The sequence below is a fragment of the Garra rufa genome, chromosome 6, assembly GCF_049309525.1.
Source record: "Garra rufa chromosome 6, GarRuf1.0, whole genome shotgun sequence".
Taxonomy (NCBI): domain Eukaryota; kingdom Metazoa; phylum Chordata; class Actinopteri; order Cypriniformes; family Cyprinidae; genus Garra; species Garra rufa.
Window position 1 is genome coordinate 53,001,376 of NC_133366.1, and position 23,355 is coordinate 53,024,730.

General features: G+C 35.3%; 1 protein-coding gene across 2 annotated transcripts; it reads right to left on the minus strand.

Moving 5' to 3' along the window:
* Positions 1 to 6,405: 6,405 nt before the first annotated feature.
* On the minus strand, positions 6,406 to 23,247 carry LOC141336489 (calcipressin-1-like). 2 transcript variants are annotated; one of them, XM_073842138.1, is made up of 4 exons: positions 22,873 to 23,247; positions 12,889 to 13,062; positions 11,033 to 11,192; positions 6,406 to 8,203 (listed from the first exon to the last, which is right to left on the minus strand). In XM_073842138.1, exons 1-4 carry the CDS (start codon positions 22,990 to 22,992, stop codon positions 8,031 to 8,033), a joined length of 627 nt encoding a protein of 208 aa, XP_073698239.1. In that variant the 5' UTR covers positions 22,993 to 23,247; the 3' UTR covers positions 6,406 to 8,030. The 2 variants fall into 2 exon arrangements, with proteins under 2 accessions (XP_073698239.1, XP_073698240.1); XM_073842139.1 differs by lacking the exon at positions 22,873 to 23,247 and adding an exon at positions 14,129 to 14,330.
* Positions 23,248 to 23,355: the final 108 nt, after the last annotated feature.

Genomic DNA, 23,355 nt, shown 5'->3' on the forward strand with positions numbered 1-23,355 from the left:
TGAATAATTGTAATTAATAGATCATTATATGTAGGCCTAGCCTATAATATTGTACTTTCTAATTAAAAAAATTGCAAGTGCATATCATATTGGGCAGCCGTGGTCTAATGGTTAGAGAGTCGGACTTGTTCACTACTGTGTGTGTGCACTTGGATGGGTTAAATGCAGAGCACAAATTCCTAGTATGGGTCACCATACTTGGCCTCACTTCACCTCCTTTCCTTTCCTTTCCTTTCCTTTCCTTTCCTTTCCTTTCCTTTCCTTATATTTAAATTAGAAAATCCAGTTTATTACGGCTAGATCCATTTTCTTTTTCTTTTCTTTTTTTTAATGAACAATGTCAAAACATTCAATAAAAGTCAATTCCAACAAATGCAAAAGAAATCTCAAAGCTAGGGGGAGATATAAACAATTTCATAGAAATGCATTAAAGGATGTACAGGCTTGCACAATTCGCATAGCTTTTTGTTTCTTTGAGGGCAATATGGTCTCACTTCATGTTTAAATGCAATAAAACATGTATTTTTACCTGACATTTTACATTTATGACATATGAATTTTGGCCATTAAAATAAAGAAATTAAACAAAAAAATAAAAAAATAAAACGTGTGGGTCTGTTTATCTCTAGAGTTTTCGATAATTCTTAAAAGAACATCTTTCCACCGTTAAATAATATTTTAGTCAACACTGTCAGCAATAAAATCAAGAACATTTCAACAAAAAAAGACATAAGTTAGTTTCAAAATAAATGATGAGCACTCATGTGTTTGCAAATGCTACACCGTCTATATCTTGTAAATTCAGTTAAATAAAGCTTAGTCGGATATATTCTGTAAAGGAAATGTCTTTAACCTTGTTTGATACGAGAAATCGGCTAGATCCATTTTTACACCGCTGATCCTGACCATTTTGAGACAACTTCCGGGCAGCTAAGCTCCGCCCACTTTAGAATTCGGTTTCATATTCGTTTCCGTTCTATCCATTAATTCGGTTTGTGTTTTTTTTTTTTCGACACGCCTCCAGAGGTAATTTTACTGACCCATGTGGCGAACAAATAGAAAAAGCTCGAGTTGAGTTTAGTGTCGGACAGATTTACCTTCGTTCTACACAATAAAGCACCATCATGATCAACTGGAAGGTAAGTCGAATGCAAAACATCACGATATATTTGACAAATCTATTGTGTCAGTATCTCGTTAGTAATAGCATACAGTCGCTACATTAACAAAAAGTACAATGGTAATACCATGTTTTGGGCATTTACTAGCAATACCACATTATTGTGAAACTACAGCATTCTTTGCCGTACACTTGAGTCCTTTGTAAACACGTGTGTGTGGTAATATTTAGACCAGTGTTTCTATTTTAAATGTGTTGACATGCCTTTTATATGATGGACCCACTTACAAGAGTACCAGTAGTAGCCTACTATGATCTGTCTAAAACATGTTATTGTCACGGTAAACATTTAAAAACCTGATATTGTGTTCAAAACATATAATAATGGTATACATCTTTAAGAAAAAAAAAATAAGTGTCTTTTTCAACGAACAGCACTATATTATAATGAACACTTGTGTTTGTGTTTGTGTGTGTGAGAGAGAGAGAGAGAGAGAGAGAGAGAGAGAGAGAGAGCAGCTGCTCTTGTCATGCACAAACACTATCAGCCCAGCAGACACTTCTAGATAAATCTCAAAACTGAGGAAGTGGGGGAAGGAAGGTCTTCTTTTAGGGCAGTCCTGTCTGTGACAATAATGCTTTTTATAGACCTCTACAAATAGTTGCAGGAGTCAGTATTGTGCTGTACAAACATTTACAGTGCTAATCATAGTTGGTTCCTTTTAAGTAGAACCTTAAACTAACTTGGCTTTTATAATAAGTATTTCCAGAAAAGCATATAGTTGATTTTCTGAAATATGATCTGGTCAAACTCAAACACTTCAAGTTTGTCTAAACACTCCAGTTCTAATGAATAATGAAAATGCAATAAACTGGATATTAATAAAGTGAGTTTCTCACACAATTCTTGCATTCTTATATTCACGTAAAGCCACAAAATATTGCAGAAATCTATCAAATCCACTGATACTTACTAATGTGTGTGCTGTTGTTCATTTCCTTTCACTGAATGATGTCACTTCCTGCAGGATCATTATGACAAGGGTCTCCTTCAAAATAAATAAATAAATGTAACCCTGGACCACAAAACCAGTCCTAAGGTTGAGATTTAAGCACCATCTGAAAGATTTCCATTTGATGTATGGTTTGTTAGGATAGGACAATATTTGGCCGAGATAATATGCTAAAAAGGGTGCATATTTGCGCAAAAAAACAAAACAAAACAAAACAAAAAAAAAACTAAATATTGAGAAAATTGCCTTTAAAGTTGTCCAATTGAAGTTTTTAGCAATGCATATTACTAATCAAAAATTAAGTTTTGATATATTTACAGTAGGGAATTTACAAAGTATCTTCATGGAATATGATTTTTACTTAATATCCTATTGATTTTTGGCATAAAAGAAAAAAACGATAATTTTGACCCATACAATGTATTTTTGGCTACTGCTACAAATATACCCATGCTACTTAAGACTAGTTTTGTGGTCCAGAGTCAAAAATGGATAACAGAATGGAAAGTGATATTAAGTATTATATAAAACAATATTCACAAGAAAGCATTTTTTTGTCTTTAATTTTTAGCAAAAGAAAAACTTAAGTAGTAAAATATTACATTTGTCTTCGCGTAATAGTAATTTTGTCATAAAAGCAAACAAATTATGATTTACTTTTTGTGATATATATATATATATATATTTTTTCAATATATTAAAGCATGTATCACTTTAGTATCAGTCACCACTGTCATCAAACCAGTGTTATTTTAGTATTATTTATATACGGTTGTGTAATGTTTTCTATATTTTCAGTACTTGATATAAGTTTTAATAAATTTGTTATGTGCATTTATCATTATTTTTTTTTTGTTTATGAAACATTTCAATTAAGCTTTAATTTCTGTTTCAGTTTTAATACTTTTACTACCTAAACAAGGCAACATTTCTACTTTGAGCTAATATTTAATATTTATGGTACTTCATTTGAGCTTTATTTCAATGACTGAAATTATATACACTGTAAATAAAAATGCAAATACAAATTTTTAGTTAGCAATACCAACACTGCATCAAACGGAACGATTAAAGTAACTTACTATGCAATATATTTTTTAATGAGATTGCATATTCAGTTATGATGATTTTAGAGTTATTAAAGGGGTTTCTTGTGTTGTGACTAGGGATGCACCGAATGTTCAGCCACCGAAATAATTCAGCTGAAAATAGCAAAAAAAAAAAAGCTCTTTCGGTGTTCGGAATAAGCGAAAAGACTGAATAATGACATGATGCGATCAAATAGAGGTGCGCACTAATGCAGCAAATATGTCTGCGGTGTGGAAGCATTTAAAACTGTCCGAAAAGACAACGAGAGACTATTTAGTACCACAGCACATGTCTTTAATCAGAAGAGGAAGGGGTGGTTGTTGGTTATTGTATTATACTCTTGTATTATAACCCTTAGCCAGGGGTCTGCTGCTGTCAGCAAAAAGTAGGACTGAGGTCTTCTTGCGTGTTTCCGCCAAAATAAAAGTCAACATTCATAAATGTTAGTATTGTAATTTTACTGTTGTTCTGTAAAATAAAATAAAGTAATACACAGATAATGATAACATCATTACAACAGCTCTATTAATACATTTATTAGAACATTTACAAATCGTGTTCATATTTGGATCTGTAATTTTGTAATGTTTTAAAAGTCACTTCTGTTCAGCAAGATTGCATTTATTTGTACATTAAAAAAAGCACATGCCTGATTTAAACAGGGGGTCTAAAAATGTCTAAAAAAAAAGTATAATTTTACTAACTTATTAATTTTAAGTAAAAATGTGCTTTGTTGGTAGGCTATAATGTCTACTAGAATGTTAAAAATCTTCAGTGTTAAGTAAATATTTTTAAATTGTTGTTTTGTAATTATTTTTAATTCTTTGAAAAGCAAGACAAAACTGTAAAAAGCACATTTTGTCTATTTAATTTATGCAATGGTGAAAAAAAAAAATGTGGGGAAAACACTTCGGCCCAGTGTTTCACTTTGGTTTTTGCTTTCGGCCAAGAATTTTCATTTTGGTGCTTCCCTAGTTGTGATTGTCATACTCATGTTTATAAGCGTGTGTTCTCAGGCTCTGGATAATGTGCCGGTGCTGCTGTACATCCTGGCACTGAAGACGCTCGTGTTGTGTTTGGCGTTTGCTGGAGCGAAGATCTACCAGAGTAAGAAAGCAGAAGCTGCTCTGAAACTGCAGATGGAGAAGAAGAAGCAGCTCGCCCTGCAAACGCAGGAGCTCATCGATAACAAGAAGGACGACTGACGTGTGGGAAAAACGGGTGAATAAACGAGCCATTGACATGTGAAGACAAATGTGAGCATGTGATAGTCTGTTAAATGCTGTGTTTGTGTTGCAGGAGTGCTGTCAGTGTGATGTGTGGATTCAGATGTTAAAGCAGATGTATCCGTCTATCGTTCAACTACACAACATGGACTGCTGCACAAGTCTTGTTTTTTATATGCCGTTTTTATTTATTATCTCTGATGTTTGTAAATAAAAATGTTTTTTATATCTATATCCATTTATTCTGTGTTCATAATTGAAATAGTTCAGAATTATGGATATATGTATTGTATAATAAACTGGGTATAAAAGACATCATCATATTTTTCTGGATGTACTTGTATTATGTAAAGAGTTCCATGCATGACCAGCAGGTGTTGCTATAAAGATCCTCTTGTTGCTGCAGAACTGAAATATGAGCAGGACAAGGTTACATCGATCTGTTAACCTATACCTCATGCCTTCTGGAAAAGAACCTGCTAGAAATGACACTTAATGTAGATGAAACCGTGTTTAACATGCTTGAGGTTTTGAAACCTGGAACCAAAATCAGTTTATGAAATTCGATTACATTTGGATAAATCTAGAGGATATTTCACCCCAGAACCAGAAGTAGAATATTATACACAATCTTATTTATTAAATATTTTAATTTCTTTAATTATCGAATATTTTACATTATACTTTATACGTTTATACAATATACTCCAACATGATTGACATGCAAACATACATATATAGATCATATATAATCCTACCTGCATTACCACTCAAAAGTTTGGGATCAGTAAGAAATAAAAATACAGAAGAAAAAAAAACCGTTCTTCTATTTTAACATACATTAAAAATCTAATTTATTTCTGTGAACAAAACTAAATTTTCGGCATCATTACTTCAGTCTTCAGCGTTACATGATTCTTCAGAAATCATTCTAATATACTGATTTATTATCAGTGCTGGAAACAATTTCTTGCTTAATATTTTTAAAAACACTAAATCAGGATTTTCAGGATTCTTTGATCAATAAGAATGTAAAAAGAGCAGCATTTATTTAAAATATAAATCTTTTCTAACAATATACACTATTGTTCAAAAGTTTGGGGTCAGTCAATTTTTATTCTTTCTTTTTTGAAAGAAATTAAACTGATAAAAAGTGACTAAATGCTTATCTTTTTAACTTTTTATTCATCAACATCAACAAATCCTAAAAAAGGATCACATGTTCCAAAAAATGTTTGGTATAGCACAACTGTTGCCAACAATGATAATTTTAATAATAATGATTTCTGAAGGATCATGTAAGTAATGGCTGATGAAAATTTAGCTTTGCATCACAAAAATGTATGCACATTTTAAATAGAAACCATTATTTTATATTGTAATAACATTTTGCAGTATTTGCATTTCTCTGTATTGTTTGATAAATTGATGAGCATAAGAGACTTATTCAAAAAACACTGCATGTCTTACTGATCCCAAACTTTTGTGCGGCAGCATATATCTATACTGATTCATTAAAAGTGTCACAATGCAAATCTTTATACATTGTAAAATATTTTTCTTTGTGGTGAAATAACAGGCAGATAAATTATTTGCATTTTCAGGAACACATAAGCACATTTAGAAGAAACTCTAGAAAGTTTAAAGCATCATTGGCTGATGTATTTTGCTGTCCTGACATCATTCAAAAGCAATTTTAATTATGAAGCAGATCATTCTTAAGCTGCTGATCCTGCATTATCAGCCAGAAAATAAGCAATAGCCAACGACAGAGCGACTCTGAACCTGATGTCATTTGGTTCATATCCACATAGCTTAAAGAAATGAGAAATTAAAGTTGGAAAATCTCCTATTTAGAAGATTTTTTTTAAATGCAGTGAATTTAGATGAATTTTCTACTCCTGTTTGTCAAAGGTCAAAGATTGGTTCATACAACATGAATAAACACTAGATCCAGTTCTTTGGTCAAGATAGTTTTATTAAAGGTAGGTTAATGCCTCCTCCCTCCATATCCTTGCTACCTAATGAATAAGATTTTTGTTGTTGTCGTTGATAGAAATCCTCAAGCTTTTTCAAGATATTGGCTACATTCAAATACATCAAATATACACAGTATGTTATAGTTGCTCAAAATCACTGGTTGACAGTAGAACGTCTCCTACAGTAATGGAAAAGAGGACAACATCTCCAAAGACAGTAGAGCACAACAGAGCGGTTCATTTAACAAAGTCACAGAGCGCAACAGTGGACGTCTGCCAGAGGAATCACATTCATTTTCCCCAAGCTGACTGATTAGGGTTGTTAAAAGAAAAAAGGATTTTAAAATTGTTCAGATTAATGGCTGAATTCTGCTCTGGATGCACAGAGATTCACCAATTTTAAGCTTTTCTACTTCAAAAATTCACATTTAATTTAATGCATTACTTGTTTCTTTGTAACTGTTTGTTTGAGTGAAAATTGTATCTACACCAATTTTCTTTGATGTACAGTCAATTATTTATAGTCAATATTTTATTTTCATTTCAATTTATACATACAGCCAATTATTTAACTGTAAAAATGATTTTAAAACAATTTTGAGTACATTAAAAAATTCTAAAATGGCTGTTGAAAATGACTTTTAAAATTTCACTTTTAATTCACTTATATTTGTAATACAGTAAAAATAGTTTTTTAATCGAATTCGAACCAAAATCTGAACCATATTTTTTTATTTAAATTGTATTTAATTTGTTTTATTTACACATACAGTCAACTATTTATGTCACTGTAATCTTTTGAGCACATTTTACAAGAAAATACCAAAATTTCACATTTAATTTTATGTGTGACTTGCAATTTCTTTGTAGGTGTGAAATTTTCGACAACATTTTTCTTCAATGTAATTTTGTTTAGTTTATACATAGAGCCAATTATGTCAAATACTTTTTTGCATCAAATCAAATGTTGTGACAGATGAAGAAAAAGAACAGGAACAACACTTGCGTTACCAAGGCAGAAAAAGTCAACATTCACAGTTGCGCTCGATATACAAAGACAAGTACTTCATGTTGTTGTCAGTTTACCACATTATAAGGCTCTATTTTTAAAGTGCATAATACTTGGAGGAGCTCGTGAAGAACTTCAGCAACAATAATGACTTTTCAAAGACTGTACGAGTGCTTAACTGACTAAACGTAGAGACGATACATGATAATGACGATGAGTACATGTTAGTGGCCTCGAACGATACACACTTCAGACACGACGTTCAGTTCGTTTGTGCTAAGCGAAAACCCCTTCGGATATTTCCGTCGCTCTTCTCTCGGATTATTAAAATACACAGTTGTGACGTCAAGCAAATAATGACATTCGTAAAACGAGAGAAACTCTCCCAAGTCCTCAAAGTCCCTGACTCCATCGGAGATGGATGTTAAGAAATGAAACGCGAGATTATGAGGATGGTCGACTCCCTCGCTAACTAGGAAGAGGATTTGGCGCTCGCCGGCCTCCCCGGTGGCGAGGATGACGAACTGCATGACCGCATGCTTCCTAGTTATTCCAGTGTTGGTCGCGAAGATGAAACGGCCCAGAATTACCCGCTCACTGGTTGACGGACGGGACGTAGTCCGGGCGACGGGTCTGGATGATCTTGGGGCGTGTGCGCTTGCTGCCCTCTGCTGTCTCGTCCTCGCCTTCGGAGCTGTCGTCCTCACACACATGTACGATCACACTGGGCGTGTTGGTGGTTCCAGAGTGGAGCTCGTATTGCTCACCTAAAAAAAAAAAACATAAAAACAGATTTTCAAAATTGATAATAATCAGAAATTATTCTTGAGCAGCAAATCAGCATAGTAGAATGATTTCTGAAGGATCATGTGACACTTAAAGGAGTAGTCCACTTTCAGAACAACAATTTACAGATAATTTACTCACCCCCCTGTCATCCAAGATATTTATGTCTTTTTTTCTTCAGTCGTCAAGAATTTTTTTTTTTTTTTTTAGATAAACTTTTCTGGAAATTTCTCCATATAATGCACTTAAATGGTGCCCCGATTTTTGAATCTTCAAAATGCCGTTTAAATGCAGCTTCAAATGGCTGTAAACAATCCCAGCTGACGAAAAAGGGTCTTGTCTACCGAAACGTTCAGCCATTTTCTTAGAAAAATATATTTTTATATACCTTTTAAGCACTGAAACTCGTCCAGCACTAGGGCTTGTAGTGCGCATTTCTGACTTTACGTACTGTGTCCACCGTGCTCTGCATCGCAGCGAATGATTGAAGCAGTCCCATCACCTGACTCGCCGATTGTTTGTAACAGTGGAACAGATGTGGTCCAGTCGTGACAGCACTGAGATTCCTGCTCCACTGGAAATGGCTGGCATTTTCCACACTTGCACCACCATCTCGTCTCGTTTGAACGCGGTCTTCCCGAGGCTTGTGTCGCCGCCGCGGCTGTCGCAGTTTTCTCTCTCTGACAGAGTTCATCATTTGTGTATTCCGGCTCAAAAAGGTAGGAAACGGTGAAAAACTCCATCTCATGTGCTCCTCCAGCTTCAAAGTCGTCCGACATCGTTGTACTTTATGTTGTACCTTGTTGCTAAAGAGTATTTGATTGCACTGCACTTCTCTCTTCTCAAGTTCGCTTTGTAAACACTGGGTCTTTAGTTTCGCATACGTCACGCGTGACCTTTCGACGTGAGTATGTAAACGCGCACTACAAACTCTAGTGCTGGACGAGTTTCAGTGCTTAAAAGGTATATAAAAATATATTTTTCGAAGAAAATGACCGAACGTTTCGGTAGACAAGACCCTTATTCGTCGGCTGGGATCGTTTACAGCCATTTGAAGCTGCATTTAAACTGCATTTAAACGGCATTTTGAAGATTCAAGAATCGGGGCACCATTTAAGTCCATTATATGGAGAAATTTCCAGAAATGTTTATCTCAAAAAACATAATTTCTTGACGACTGAAGAAAAAAAGACATAAACATCTTGGATGACAAGGGGGTGATAAAATTATCTGTAAATTGTTGTTCTGAAAGTGAACTACTCCTTTAAGACTAGAGATTGACCGATATATCGGTTTACCGATATTTAAGCATTTTACCATAATCGGATATCGGTTTTGTAATAGGGATGCACCGAAATGAAAATTCTTGGCCGAAGCCAAAACCAAACAAAATGAAACACTCGGCTGAAGGCTGATTACCGAACACGATTTTTCTTTTTTTTTTTTCACCATGAACTTTGCTCATTTTTTCATCATTGCATCAATTAAATAGCCAAAATGTGCTATATACAGTTTTGTCTGGCTTTTTTTCAAAGAAAAAAATCAATTACAAAACAACAATTTAAAAACATTTACACCAGAGTATGTGAGCAGAGTGGAGCGGCAACAATTTTCCCTCCGCGCTCTTTGCATTTAATAATAGCTCCGCTCTGGGTTCAACATTTCCCGCTCCCACTCCACTCCTCGCTCACTGATATCAGAAACACTGCTCCGCGTCAAAAAAAATTTCAGTATGTTTGAAATATAACAGTCCTGTTCATAACATATAATAAAATAAAATAACAAGAGAGTTTGGAACACTAGTGTGCAAACTTTGTTCCTTCCACATGCAAATCTAATAACATTGTCAGCATTAAAATAGTGTAATTGCTGCTTTTTGCAGTTCAGTTATTTTACCTACGGATCGCTGCATTTCTTAGAGATTTCTGCTCATTCGAAATCGGATACCACTACATTTGTTTTAATGCATTATTGACAGAGCGATTGCGTGTGAATAAGTGTTGTACCTGTCATGCTTTCACCTGAAAATATTCAGTATCTATAAGGAACAAACCAATTCCTTGTGAACTATAATTTACTGCTCATGTCCATTGCTGTCATCATAGCCTTCACATTCTTTCTGATTTGAGTGATCCATCTCTATCAAGCTAGATAAATATGTTTAATATGTGAATTCTTGCTTAATATGCAGTTATATTATGGACAGTTGGCATGAATTGTACTCATGATGGAGCGGTGGTGGAGCGCTCTTGGAGCGAGTGACTTTTCAAAAATCCGCTCCTCCCTCCATTCAAAATCACACCGCTCCGCTCACATACTCTGCTTAACACTGACCATTTTTAACATTCTAGTAGACATTATAGCCTACCAAACAAAGCACAATTTAACTTCAAATTAATAAGTTAGTAAAATAAGATTCTTTGGCCTTTTTTAGACTCCCTTCTTGAATCAGGCATGTGTTTAACGTACAAATAAATGCAGCCGTGCTGAGCAGAAAAGACTTTTTTTTAAACAGATCCCAGATTTAAACAGATTACAGATCCTAATTTAAACACTATGTGTAAATGTTATAATAAATGTATTAATAAAGCTGTTGTAATTATTGTTATTATTATTTTTGTCTCACTTTGTTATTTTATTTTACAGAACAACAGTAAAGTGCTGTTTCAACCTTGCTTGATAAAAAATATTTATTTCCCTAAAGAAATCTTACTGGTCATATATACAGCATATGTTGATATATATAGTTCAGCACTCAAAAAGCTTTTAGTCTCAAGGTATACCATGGAAATGAGGTAAATAGGTTATACCTGGTCCTAGTTTAGACACAGCACGCAGCAGGTCGTAGTTGATGACGGGAGTAGCATCCTGCGACTGCGCCCAGCCTACAGGGGGCGACGCTGGAGGAGAGATAAGGAACTGCTTCTCTGGTTTTGGAGGCTCAAGATGAGGACTGCCGATATGTACTGACTGTATGGGAATGGAAATGGAAACAAATCGTTTGCATTTATATTTCAGATGCTTTTATCCAAAGTGACTCGCACTGCATTCAAGAAGTACATTTTTACCAGTTCATGCATTCTTGAGAATCAAATCCAAAAATGAGGGTGAACATTTATTCACCCTCAGTAAATCCAAGATGTAAATGAGTTTGTTTCTTCATCAGACGTGGAAAGAATTTAGCATTCCATCACTTGCTCACCAACGGGTCCTCTTCAGTGAATGGGTGCCGTCAGAATGAGAGACCAAACAGCTGATAAAAACATCACAATAATCCACAAGTAATCCACACCCCTCCAGTCCATCAGTTAACATCTTGAGAAACCAAAAGCTGCATGTTGTAAGAAATTAAGATGTTTAAAAACATCATTAAGACGTCTATAATCCATAATAACGTTTCCTCCAGTAAAAAAAAAAAAAAAAAAAAAAAAAAAAATCAATTTTCTGTTGTTTCTCACATTAAAATCCAGCCTTATATTTGTTTAGAGCTAAAGCCGTTTGGTCAAACGCTGCTTGATCTGTGCAGATTTCTCTCCTTAATTCAGACCAGACCACTTTTTCACTGGAGGAAGCGTTAATAAAAAAAAATTATTGTTGCAATATGAATATTAAAATTAACATGACAGACTGCTAATTTTCAACATTTTTTTTTAAAGATGATTGAAAGGAGGAACAATCAAAGCAAGTATTGACTTCACTCAGTGTTTTTTTTTTACTTTATAAACATAAATAAACATTGGTTCTGCATATCGGTTACTGGGCACATAAAAATGCAAATAATCAGTATCGGTTCTAAAAAAAAATCAATATAGGTCGATTACTGCTTAAAAAAAATCCAGCTTTGATCAGAGTAAACAATTACATTTTAACAGATAATCACATACAAAACATCTTAAATTTTTAGTAGTAATAATATTTGACAATTTTTACTATTTTTGATCAAATAAATGCAGCAATGTTGAGCAAAAAAGACTTATTTTAAAAATTAATTATTCCAAACATTTGATCCACGGAGTAAATGTCTGTATTTTTGATTATTTTTGATTGCATCCTTGCTTGATAATTTTTTTTTTTTTTTTTAAAGAAATCTTACTAGCTGTATATACAGCATATGTTGCTGATATATAAATAGTTCAGCACTCAAAAAGGTGCTCTCACATCAAAAACCAGCCTTATATTTGTTTAGAGCTGTTTTCGGCACTTGATCTGTGCAGATTTCTCTCCTGATTCAAACCAGACCACTTTTTCACTAGAGGAAATGTTATTTTGGATTATAGACTCGTATTTTAGTTAAAAACGTAATGATGCATTTGTTTCAGCTTTGTCTTCTCAAGATGTTAACTGATGGACTCGAGTGATGTTTTTATCAGCTGTTTGGACTCTCATTCTGACGGCACCCATTCACTGCAAAGGATCCATTACTGAGCAAATGATGCAATGCTACATTTTTAAACTCTGATGACAAAATCTAATCTATATCCTGAATGGCATGAAGGCAGATTCATTTTTCATTCAATTTTCATTTTTGGTTGAACCATTCCTTGAAGATGTACGACCATGAATCTTTGTTGATTTATTTAATAAAATGCTCTCATCACTAATCAAAAAGCTAGTCTTTAAAGCACGTTGGAGTACCGTGTAACACTTCTTTGCGAGGGTTATTTACCTGAGCGAAATACAGGCGCATCTCCTTTCCATTGAAGTCGCTCTTATGGAGCTTGACTCGGGCCTCGGCTGCCGCCAACGCATCGGTGAAGTTGATGCGAACCCGTCTGAAGCTTTTGAAGAACTGGAATGACGTGCCTGGATCAAACGCACGGAACAAAGCCTCGAACTGCTCCTGATGATGCAAAAAGAGGAAAACCATGTCAAATAACTGGACGGAGATCAAATCAGACGATCACACTTGCACTTGATGAAGAAATATAGAAAAAAGCACAATTCCCACCATAGAAAAACATATTACAAGTGGGTTGCAAACATCATGAAAGGAAAATAAACAACCTACAGGTTTCAATCATGAAATTGAGTGGAACGAAAATCATTTGTAAAACCATTCTTGTGTAGATTGAACTGAATGTGGTTTAATGAATTAACAGAAAATCCTGCTGGGACTGCTGTAGCATGCAATAAATTCAATATTTATTAAGACAGCAACATTTTTGTCATCTCACTAAATACTGGATTTCTCACTAGTTACAGCAGTTTGTGGGTTTTTCTTCTAACTTCTGCATTAATTTGATCAAAAATATAGTAAAGTTGTGAAATATTATTATTAAATTTTTAAACAGCTGTTTGCTATGTAAATCTATGCTGAAAAAAGAAAAAAATTTGTGATCAAAGCTGGATTTTCAGCATCATTACGACAGTGTCAATCAATCAAACGATTCTTTAGTAATCATTCTAAAATGCTGATTTGCTGCTCAAGAAACATTTCTGATTATTATCATTGTTGAAAACAGCTGTGCTGCACAATAGTTTTGTGAAAACTGTGATGCATTTATTTTTCAGGATTCCCAGATGAATATAAAGTTGAAAAGAGCCAAATTTATTTGAGATAAAAATCTTTTGGAACACTATAAAAGTCTTTACAGTCATAAATCATGCTAACCCTAAACTCAAAAACACAAATCAGCTGAATAAAACATGTAAACAAAGCATTCTGTTTCAAGCTTCAAGCCTCTAATCCTTTTCTTGAAGATAGTCTCTATAGCAAACAGGCTGGAAAAGTAAGAACTGAAGATCAGCAGACCAACAAGACCAGATTAGTTTAATGAAAGAAGCCAAGTCTGTAAGCAACACCAAATGTAAAAACAAAAAACGATGCACCAGAATATCACCAGCACCTGAAAGAGAAATGCATCCGAATGACAATAAACATTGACTCTGACAACGATCAGTCTTACCCGAATGAGTTGCCGACTGAATATCTCATGGTCCACCGTTGTGGCCACCAGGCAGAAGTTATTGCACTTTGTGGTCTTAAGATGCATAATTTAGCTTTCGAAGAATGAGAGACTGCGCAAATTACATGCGATTCCTCCAAAGTTTTTAGCGTGCGATCAGCAGTGCAGCGAGGTCACTGGTTTATCTGCTGCTGCTTATAGTAGAGCTGATAGTGTTGAGCACCGCCTCCCTCTTCCTAACCTTCAGTCCCTCCCTTCACTTCTCTCTCTCTCTCTCTCTCTGTCTGACTGACTGTCTCTCACTCTTCATTGCTGACTAATCCTAATGAGGAACTGGAAACTCATGACATCATTCAGCTGTGGGCCGCGGTCCAACATCCTCATCACTGCCTTCAGCATGTTTCCACAAGGCCTTGGCAATCCTATTGTCTCTCACTTTTCCATATGTAATTGAAACACTTTCTAATCAGTAATTATGATTATGTGACAAGGTGACATTACTAACGCACAAAGCGTCACCTGTTTTTGAAGCAGGAACTGCACCTGATACCAAAAGTATTTCACAATAATCTGACTACAAAAGCAAGGATTCCAAAGCCGTTTGTAACTTTCACAGGAAAACACTGTTAAAATGCAGGTAATTGTCTACCCTTCTTAAGTAAGCTTGCCATGCATTGTTAAATCAGGTTTAACATCACATTATACGTACAATAAGGTGTCGTTTGTTAACACTATAATGTATTAACTAACAGGAATAAACAATGAGCAATACATTTATTTCACTATTTACTAATCTTTGTTAATGTTAGCTAATTAAAAAATAGTCGTTCACAGTTGTTCATGTTAGTTCACAGTGCATTACTAATGTTAACAAAACACTTGTGGTTTTAATAATGCATTAGTGAATGCTGAAATTAACAATAACCTAGATTAATAAATGCTGTAGGAGTATTGTTCATTCTTAGTTCCTTATCGAAACTTATTGTAAAGTGTTACCGTAATTCTTACTGTTAATGCTGTAAAATGTATCATTTTTGCAAGTGTATAATAATAATTTACAGTAAAAGATTCCCAAAAATGGTTAAAACTAAAGTTAATTGGTTAACTTTAAGTGACTTTACTATACACAGTGGAAAAAATATAAATAGTTTAACACTGCATGCAATTTTACTGTAAAATACCGTCAAATTTATGCTTTTGTTTTATTAACAGTGGAAAAACAGTAAAAGGACATTTAACATTGGGTTTAACATTGTATTGTGTCATTTTACTGTAAAATAATGCATGTTTGTGGGTCTTGCAAGTGAATTGTAAGTGAATTTACAGTAAAAAAAAACTGTAAAAGGACATTTAAAAAAATAGTATAAACGTGGTTAAAATGGTTAAAACCCTGGTAACTTGTTAATTGGTTAACTAAGTAACTATCATGTATGGCAAAAAAAACTGTAAATAGTTTAACATTGTATTATATGTAATTTTACTGTAAATTAATGGAAATTCATGGGTTTTGCAAGTTAATTACAATTGTCAAAGGATATTCCCAGTAATTGGTAAAAACGTGTTAATTCGTAAAATCATAAAAATAACCTAACATTACATGCAATTGTACTTGTAAAATACTGTCAAATTTATAGTTTTTCCAAGTGAATTACCATTTAAAATAGTAACAAACAGTAAAAGAACATTTACAAAAATTGGTAAAAAAATTCAAATAAATTAAACTAAAGTTAACTATAAGTAACCTTACCATCTATGGAGAAAATCAGTAATAAATAATGTCAAATTTAAGATTTTGCACCTGATTTACCATATAATTTACACAGTAAATGGACATTTCCAGAAATCCTGACGTGAAATATTACATATTATTATTTTATATTTATATTATTAAAATACTTCTGCTATTTTTTTCTTATCAATAATATACATTAGAGTGATTTGCATTACATTTTCTGTTATTAAGGTGCTGTATATTTCTGTATATTTGATGTTATGTGTTATCCTGAATCCATTGTAAGCTGGTCATCAGTATTTTGGTAGTAGACTGGTATATTATCATTATTAACATTGTATACGTTTTCACCAGTTAAAATCATTCTGACCAATTTGACAATAATTAATTCTGTGACCTGGTTTATTAAATTGAACTGACTCAAATCAGACATCACTATAGCTTGTAAACAAGCTTTATTTTATGCAATTTTTAAGGCTTTAAATATTTTTAGGACTACTAAATGTAACATTTCTGTGACTTTTCCAGGTCTGTACAACACTTTTTTAAAATTCCCTCCTATTTCTGTGTTTTCTCTTACCGTGGGAACCATATACATCAAGCGGCAACAAAAAACAAGCTGACTGTTTGAGCTCACTATTGTTTGTGTGTGTGAATGTGTTGATGGTAAAGACTGCATGGTTAGATAGTAACCTGTCAGTCTTGTTTAAAGATTACACCGATCAGCAGTTTGTGTGTTCGCTGCGAAAGGACGGCGCATCTCTGACTCAATGGAAAAATGGAAATATGAAACCGAAATAAGGTGATGGAAAAAATGCAAAGGGAAGCAGACAGTAGATGGGTGTTATGCAAAGAGCAGTGGAGGTGAGACAGCGGATAGTTGTACTGATATGTGAGCGGTGGTACACATAAGCCCTCAAATGATATTTATATCCAGCTGCAAAGAAGACAGTGATGATGGAACATATGAGCCATTTACATATTATCTACAGTAGATCCATTAAAGTAAACTGACATTTAAGCTACTTCAAATGGCAGGGCTTTAAATAACACAACATTACAGCAGTAGCAAATTGGTGCAAATGTATTACAGCATACTCTGATTATAATGCTTCTACAAGACTTATTCTTTTGTGTTTGTCTTTAATTAACACTTTTTTTGTATTTATTACAACATATTTATATTTTATTTAAACTGCACAGCAACCACCCAGAATAACCACTTAAAACACTCTAGGAACTGCATAGCAACACCCTAGCAACCACTCAAAACACCCAAGTAACTGCTTGGCAATACCCTAGCAACAACACAGAATACTACAGTAACATCCATTCAAAACACCCTAGCAACCACCCAAAACTTAGAACAGCATAGTAACCACTTAGAACAACCTAGCTACTGCCTAGCAATCACCGCTCAGCAACCACAAAGTAACACCTTATCAAACTCCTAGCTACCAAGTAACTACATTGCAACACCATAGCAACCACTCAAAACACTCTAGCTATAAAGTGGCTAGAGTGATTGCTATGGTGTTGCAATGTAGCAACTGCCTAGCAACCACCCAGAACAGCCCAGCAACCATATTACAACATTTATAGCAAACTACTGGCAACCAAGTAACTGCATAGCAACAACCTAGCAACTATGTAGCAACACTCTATCAACCATAGCAAACATCCCAGAAACTGCACAAAACAACACCCTACCTCCTAAAAACCACCCAGAGCAACTTAGCAACAGAATTAAACCATCTAGCGCACCTACCTAGTAAGCACCCACATATCCTAGTAGCCACATAACAATATTCTAGCAACCACAGAAAATACCCTAGCAACCACCCACCTTAGCAACCGGATAGCAACCATCCTGAGCGATCCTGCAGCTACCTAGCAACAATCACCCAGAACATCATAGCAAGCACACAGCAACCTTCTAGAAACTATTCAGAACACCCTATTAACGGCATAGCAACACCCTAGCAACACTCTATCATCCAACCAGCAAACACACAAAACTGTATAGCAACACCCTAGATTCCAAAGCAATCTAAAAACTGTCCAGTAACAACCACCCTAAACACTCTAGCAAGCACATAGCAACGTCCTAGCAACCACATCTAAGTAACCACATAGCAACACCCAAGCTACCATATAAAATACCCTAGCAACCACATAGAAACACTATCAACAGTCTACCAAACACACCAGCAACTAAGAGCAACAACTCAGATTTAACCAACTGCATAGCAACCATCCATAGCAATCTAACAACTGTCTAGTAACAACCATCCTAAACACTCTAGAAACCACCCAGAACACCCAAGTAACTGCATAGCAACACCCAAGCAACCATATAAAATATCTTAGCAACCACATAGCAACAGTCTATCAACATGCAGCAAACACCTCAGCAACTGTATAGCAACACTCTAGAAACACCTTAGAAACCATCTTAAGCAACTGCCTAGAAACCACGCAAAACAACCAAGTAATCACAAAGAATACCCTAGCAACTGCCTACCACCCAGATCACATAGCAACACCCTTCTAACTCTTACCCAGAACACCTTAGCAACCAAATGGCAACACCCTAGCAAACATCCAATAAAAATGCATAGCAATATCCTAGCAACCACCCAGAATACCCTAGCAATGACATAGACACACCCCACCAATTTGTCTTGACAAGCTTTTTATTTAATACTTCCTTTACACAGTAAAGAAGGCATAGAAGTGCTTTTAGGATAGAAGTGACATTTAGGTGGCTTTAGACAGACTGTTTATTATTATTAGACATAAAAAATGTATTCTTTGCTTCTAGGAGCTGATGTGGCTCAAAGCAGCCCTCATTCAGTCTAGCTTTGCATACACTTAATTTTGAGCAGGCACAGAGCAGCCTTAGCCCAGCTGTGTAAAGATGCATAGATAATGCATGTAATGTGTGAGTCATTCATAATGTATACCGTCCATTATCCTGCATTTACTGTACTAAAGGCATAAATAGATTGTGTATACTGTAGATACATGCTGAAGTATTTCATATCATCTGCCCTGCAGCTCACACAGCCATAGTATGAGACACCATCTGTGCATTAGCTCTAACCTCACATCAAACATACAGTTACCTGCTATGAAAGGCCACAGAGACAACACAGAACCATGAGGTTTTTAGGGTGCTGAGCTGGAGGAACAGACGCAGAGCACTCATGCATACGGGACAGAGTCAATCCCAGAACAAAAGCAGAGTCAGCCATAATGCAGAACAGCTTAAACATTTCCTCACACTGGATGGTGCAGGTAAAGTATTCACAATTCCACTGTGTTTTGCTGGATCTTTAATAATGATTAAAATGAGGATTTGGCTGAGAGTCGTCAAACATCAACCAGGCTGAAATTTCCACTAAAGACACAGAAACAGGTGAAACTTTACCTTTCCAAACAAGCTGGTGGAATAAAGTGACCTGAAATGTTTAATAACTAACCATAAAACATAGCATTCAAAAGTCAGCCAGATTTCTTACTAAATGAATGCTGTTCTTTTGAACTTTCTATTCATCTGGGAATCCTGAAAAACAAAATGTATCACTTTTCCACCAAAATATCGGGCAGCATAATTGTTTTTAACATTGATAATAATCAGAAATGTTTCTTGAGTGGCAAATCAGCATATTAGAATGATTTCTGAAGGATCATGTGACACTAAAGACTGGAGTAATGATGCCGAAATTTCAGCTTTAATCACAGGAATAAATTACATTTTAACATATATTCACACAGAAAACAGCTATTTTAATGTGTAATAATATTTCAGAATTTTACTGTATTTTTAAATCCAATTAATGCAGCCTTGGTGAGTGGAAGAGATTACTTAAAAACATAAAAAAATGTACACTCATTCGTAGTGTAGGTTACTCAGTCATTGTTCTCTAAACAAAGGATAGTTCACCCAAAGTCTCTTCTTATAGTTTTTCTTCTGCAAAACAAAAGAACTACGTAAAATGTGGCAACGCAATGCTCACTTTATTTAATTTGAGAGTGAATACAGGCTTGAACTGTATACTGTTAAGAAATAAAAAGTGCTTGTTACTTCAGAAGACTTACGGATTAATTTCACGCTATCTTTACATCCTTCTTTTGTGCTCTGCTGAATACAGAAAGCCATAAGATTTTGTAAAGATGTGCCAATTTTCATTTCTGAATCATCTATCCTTTAAGGGAGGGCCCACAGAATAGAAAATGACCATTCAGCATGTCTTACATAGACAGGGAAAAAAATCACAACCTGGTTTCTTTTAATCAATTCATGACATTTAAATGAATCACAATTTAGTCACTCGACTTCATAGACAAACCAATTCATTTTTAAACGGTTTCAGACATACTTAATGATGCTAAAATTAAAAGCATCACAGACATATCATAATCTCTCCATAAAAAGACCTCACCTTTACATCAGATTTGTGCAGTGCCCCGTCTTATGGAAAAGCACAGCTTGTTTATTTATAATTTAGTAAGCCCGACAGACACCTGGCCTTCTTAGCTAACACATTTTCCATTATTTTTATGGGATAGTTTCAAATTCCACACTTAATCCAAGTTCCTGCTAAAAATAGACCTCTTTGGAAATGGCGATATTACATAATAAGCCTGATTTTAAACAATACCGGGATGAAAGTCATGCAAAACTCATGTTTCATAAGTGGCTTCAACAGATAAATATGGGCTAGGACAGCGACCGGCCTTTGACCTCAGTGTCAGTGACGCAAAGCAACAACTGCTCTTCTTTTCTGTGAGAGCAGCTGAGGTCAAGGATATTTCTAGGAGTTTGGTTTCTCACCGAACGTCCTTTTGTAACAGTAAAGCAGGTGTGGAGCTAAAATAAGCCACGGCTTTGTGGAAGCTTCAAACAACCTCACCAAAGAGAGAACCCAACGGGTCATAGTCATATTATTAGAATGGAAAATGAGAGAGAAGATGGAAAATGATCCGTGTTGGGTTAACGAATCACAGCAATAGAAGCACCAACTGAGATGTCGAGTCGAGCATCACAATTACTACTGCTCAAACTTAATATTAAACTTCAATGGAGAATCATTTGTGCTATGGTGACACCTCAGGTTTCTTCTCATTGGGAAAAAGTGTGCTTTTAATTTTCTAATGAAACAGGTTAGATCAAAGAGAAATTCAGCATTACATCACTTGCTCTGCAGTAAATGGGTGCCGTCAAAATGAGAGTCCAAACAGCTGATCAAAATGTCACAATAATCCAAAAGTAATTAACATCATCAATTAAAGGATTAGTTCTCTTCCAGAACAAAAATGTACAGATAATTTACTCACCCCCTTGTCATCCAAGATGTTTTTCTTTCTTCAGTCGTAAGGAAATTATGTTTTTGAGGAAAACATTTCATGATTTCTCTCCATATAATGGACTTCTATTGTGCCCCCGAGTTTGAACTTCCAAAATGCAGTTTAAATGCAGCTTTAAAGGGCTCTAAATGATCCCAGCCGAGGAAAAAGGGTCTTATCTAGCGAAACGAACAGTTATTTTCTAAAAAAATGTACAATTTATATACTTTTTAATCTCTACACAGAGTACACACAGAGCTAGACAAGACGAGCATTTGAGGTTAAAAAGTATATAAATTGTAATTCTTTTTAGAAAATAACCCATCGTTTTGCTCAGCTGTGAACATTAGAAGCTGCATTTTGGAAGTTCAACCTCGGGGGCACCATAGAAGTCCATTATATGGAGAGAAATCCTGAAATGTTTTCCTCAAAAACATAATTTCCTTACGACTGAAGAAAGAAAGACATAAACATCTTGGATGACAAGGGGTGAGTACGTTACCTGTAATTTTTTGTTCTGAAAGTAAACTACTCCTTTAAAGCTGCATTGCGACTGCAATTTTAACCTTCAATTTATTGAGCACCATTGAAGTGCACTATATGGAGAAAAATATGAATTTCTTTATAAATTATCAGTAAATTATCAGTACATTTTTATTCTGAAAGTGGAGTAATCCTTTGAACTTCAATGGATAATAATTTCTTACTGGCATAAATTTAACCTCAGGTCTCCTTTTTTTTGGAGAAACAGTGTGCTGTTAGTTATCCAATAAAACAGGTGAAGGTGGGTCAAGAGAAATTTAACATTACACCGGTGCCGTCAGAATGAGAGTCTGAACAGCTGATAAAAATGTCACAATAATCCACACCACTCCAGTCCATCAATTAACATCTTGAGAAGCCAAAAGCTTCATGTTTGTAAGAAAAAGATCCAGCTTCTGTCTAAAAGATGAGTCCATAATCCATAATAATGCTTCTTTCAGTGAAAAATCAAATCCAGCCACATATTTGTTTAGAGCTGTTTTGGTTTGTAAACATTCCTTGATCTGTGCTGATTTCTCTCCTGATTCAGACCAGACCACTTTTTCACTGAAAGAAGCAAATTTATAGATTGTGAACTTTAAAAGCATCTTAATTTTGTATTTGTTTCTTATAAGCATGACACTTTTATCTTCTCAAAATGTTATTTGATGGACTGGAGTGGTGTGGATTACTTATTATTATTGATTATTGTGATGTTTTTATCAGCTGTTTGGACTCTCATTCTAAAGCCACCTATTCACTGCAGAGGATCCACTGGTGAGCAAGTGATATAATGCTACATTTCTCCAAATCTGAAACTCATTTACATCTTGCAACATGGCACTTTTTGGTGCATTTACATTGTATTACTGTTGAGCATATGCAACTACCATTTGTCATGGTACAGTGTTCAGAAAATATGGCAGTACCATGTCCAAAAAAAACAAGGTATCACCAAGGTGCATGTAAAAAAATGCCATTACCATAGTACATGTCTAAACACATGGTATTACCATGACACATATAAAAAAAACAGCACTTTCTGTTTGTGCTTGTCCTACATGGCTTCAGATCGAGTCTCGCTATTGCGGTAAAGTGGGTAATAATCGGGGTAAAATCAGAGCGAGTGCACGCCTACCTTTAGCTGCTGCTCATTAAAAACCTCTTCGGGCACTTTACACGCGATGAGCGCGTTGGGCTGGTCGTTGAGCTGGACTTCAGAAGTCGCCGCCCCTCTGCCGCTCTCTGACTGCTGCATGGCAACAGATGTAACCGTTCGGTGCCTTTGATCTCAACTGCGGTGCCTTTGATCTCAAACGTTTCTTCGCTCAGCTCATGGCGTCATGCTCGGCTTGCTACTTTCTGCAAAAGCAGCGTCTCCAAACCCTCGAGCTGACACACGCTTACTGTTCATGCGATGCTAGCGCACATGAAAGGTGCTGCATAGTGTTACTAGTAAACCCGTGATGTATTCCTGAAAAGAAAATGACGTCTACACTTGCGACAGACTGCACTGGGGGCCGAAACAGCTGATGTGACGTCATGGTTTCCGCTTACGCACGAGCGCTGTGCATGAAGCATTGGTTGATGGAAGTGTTCGTTGTGAAAATGGCACAGATTG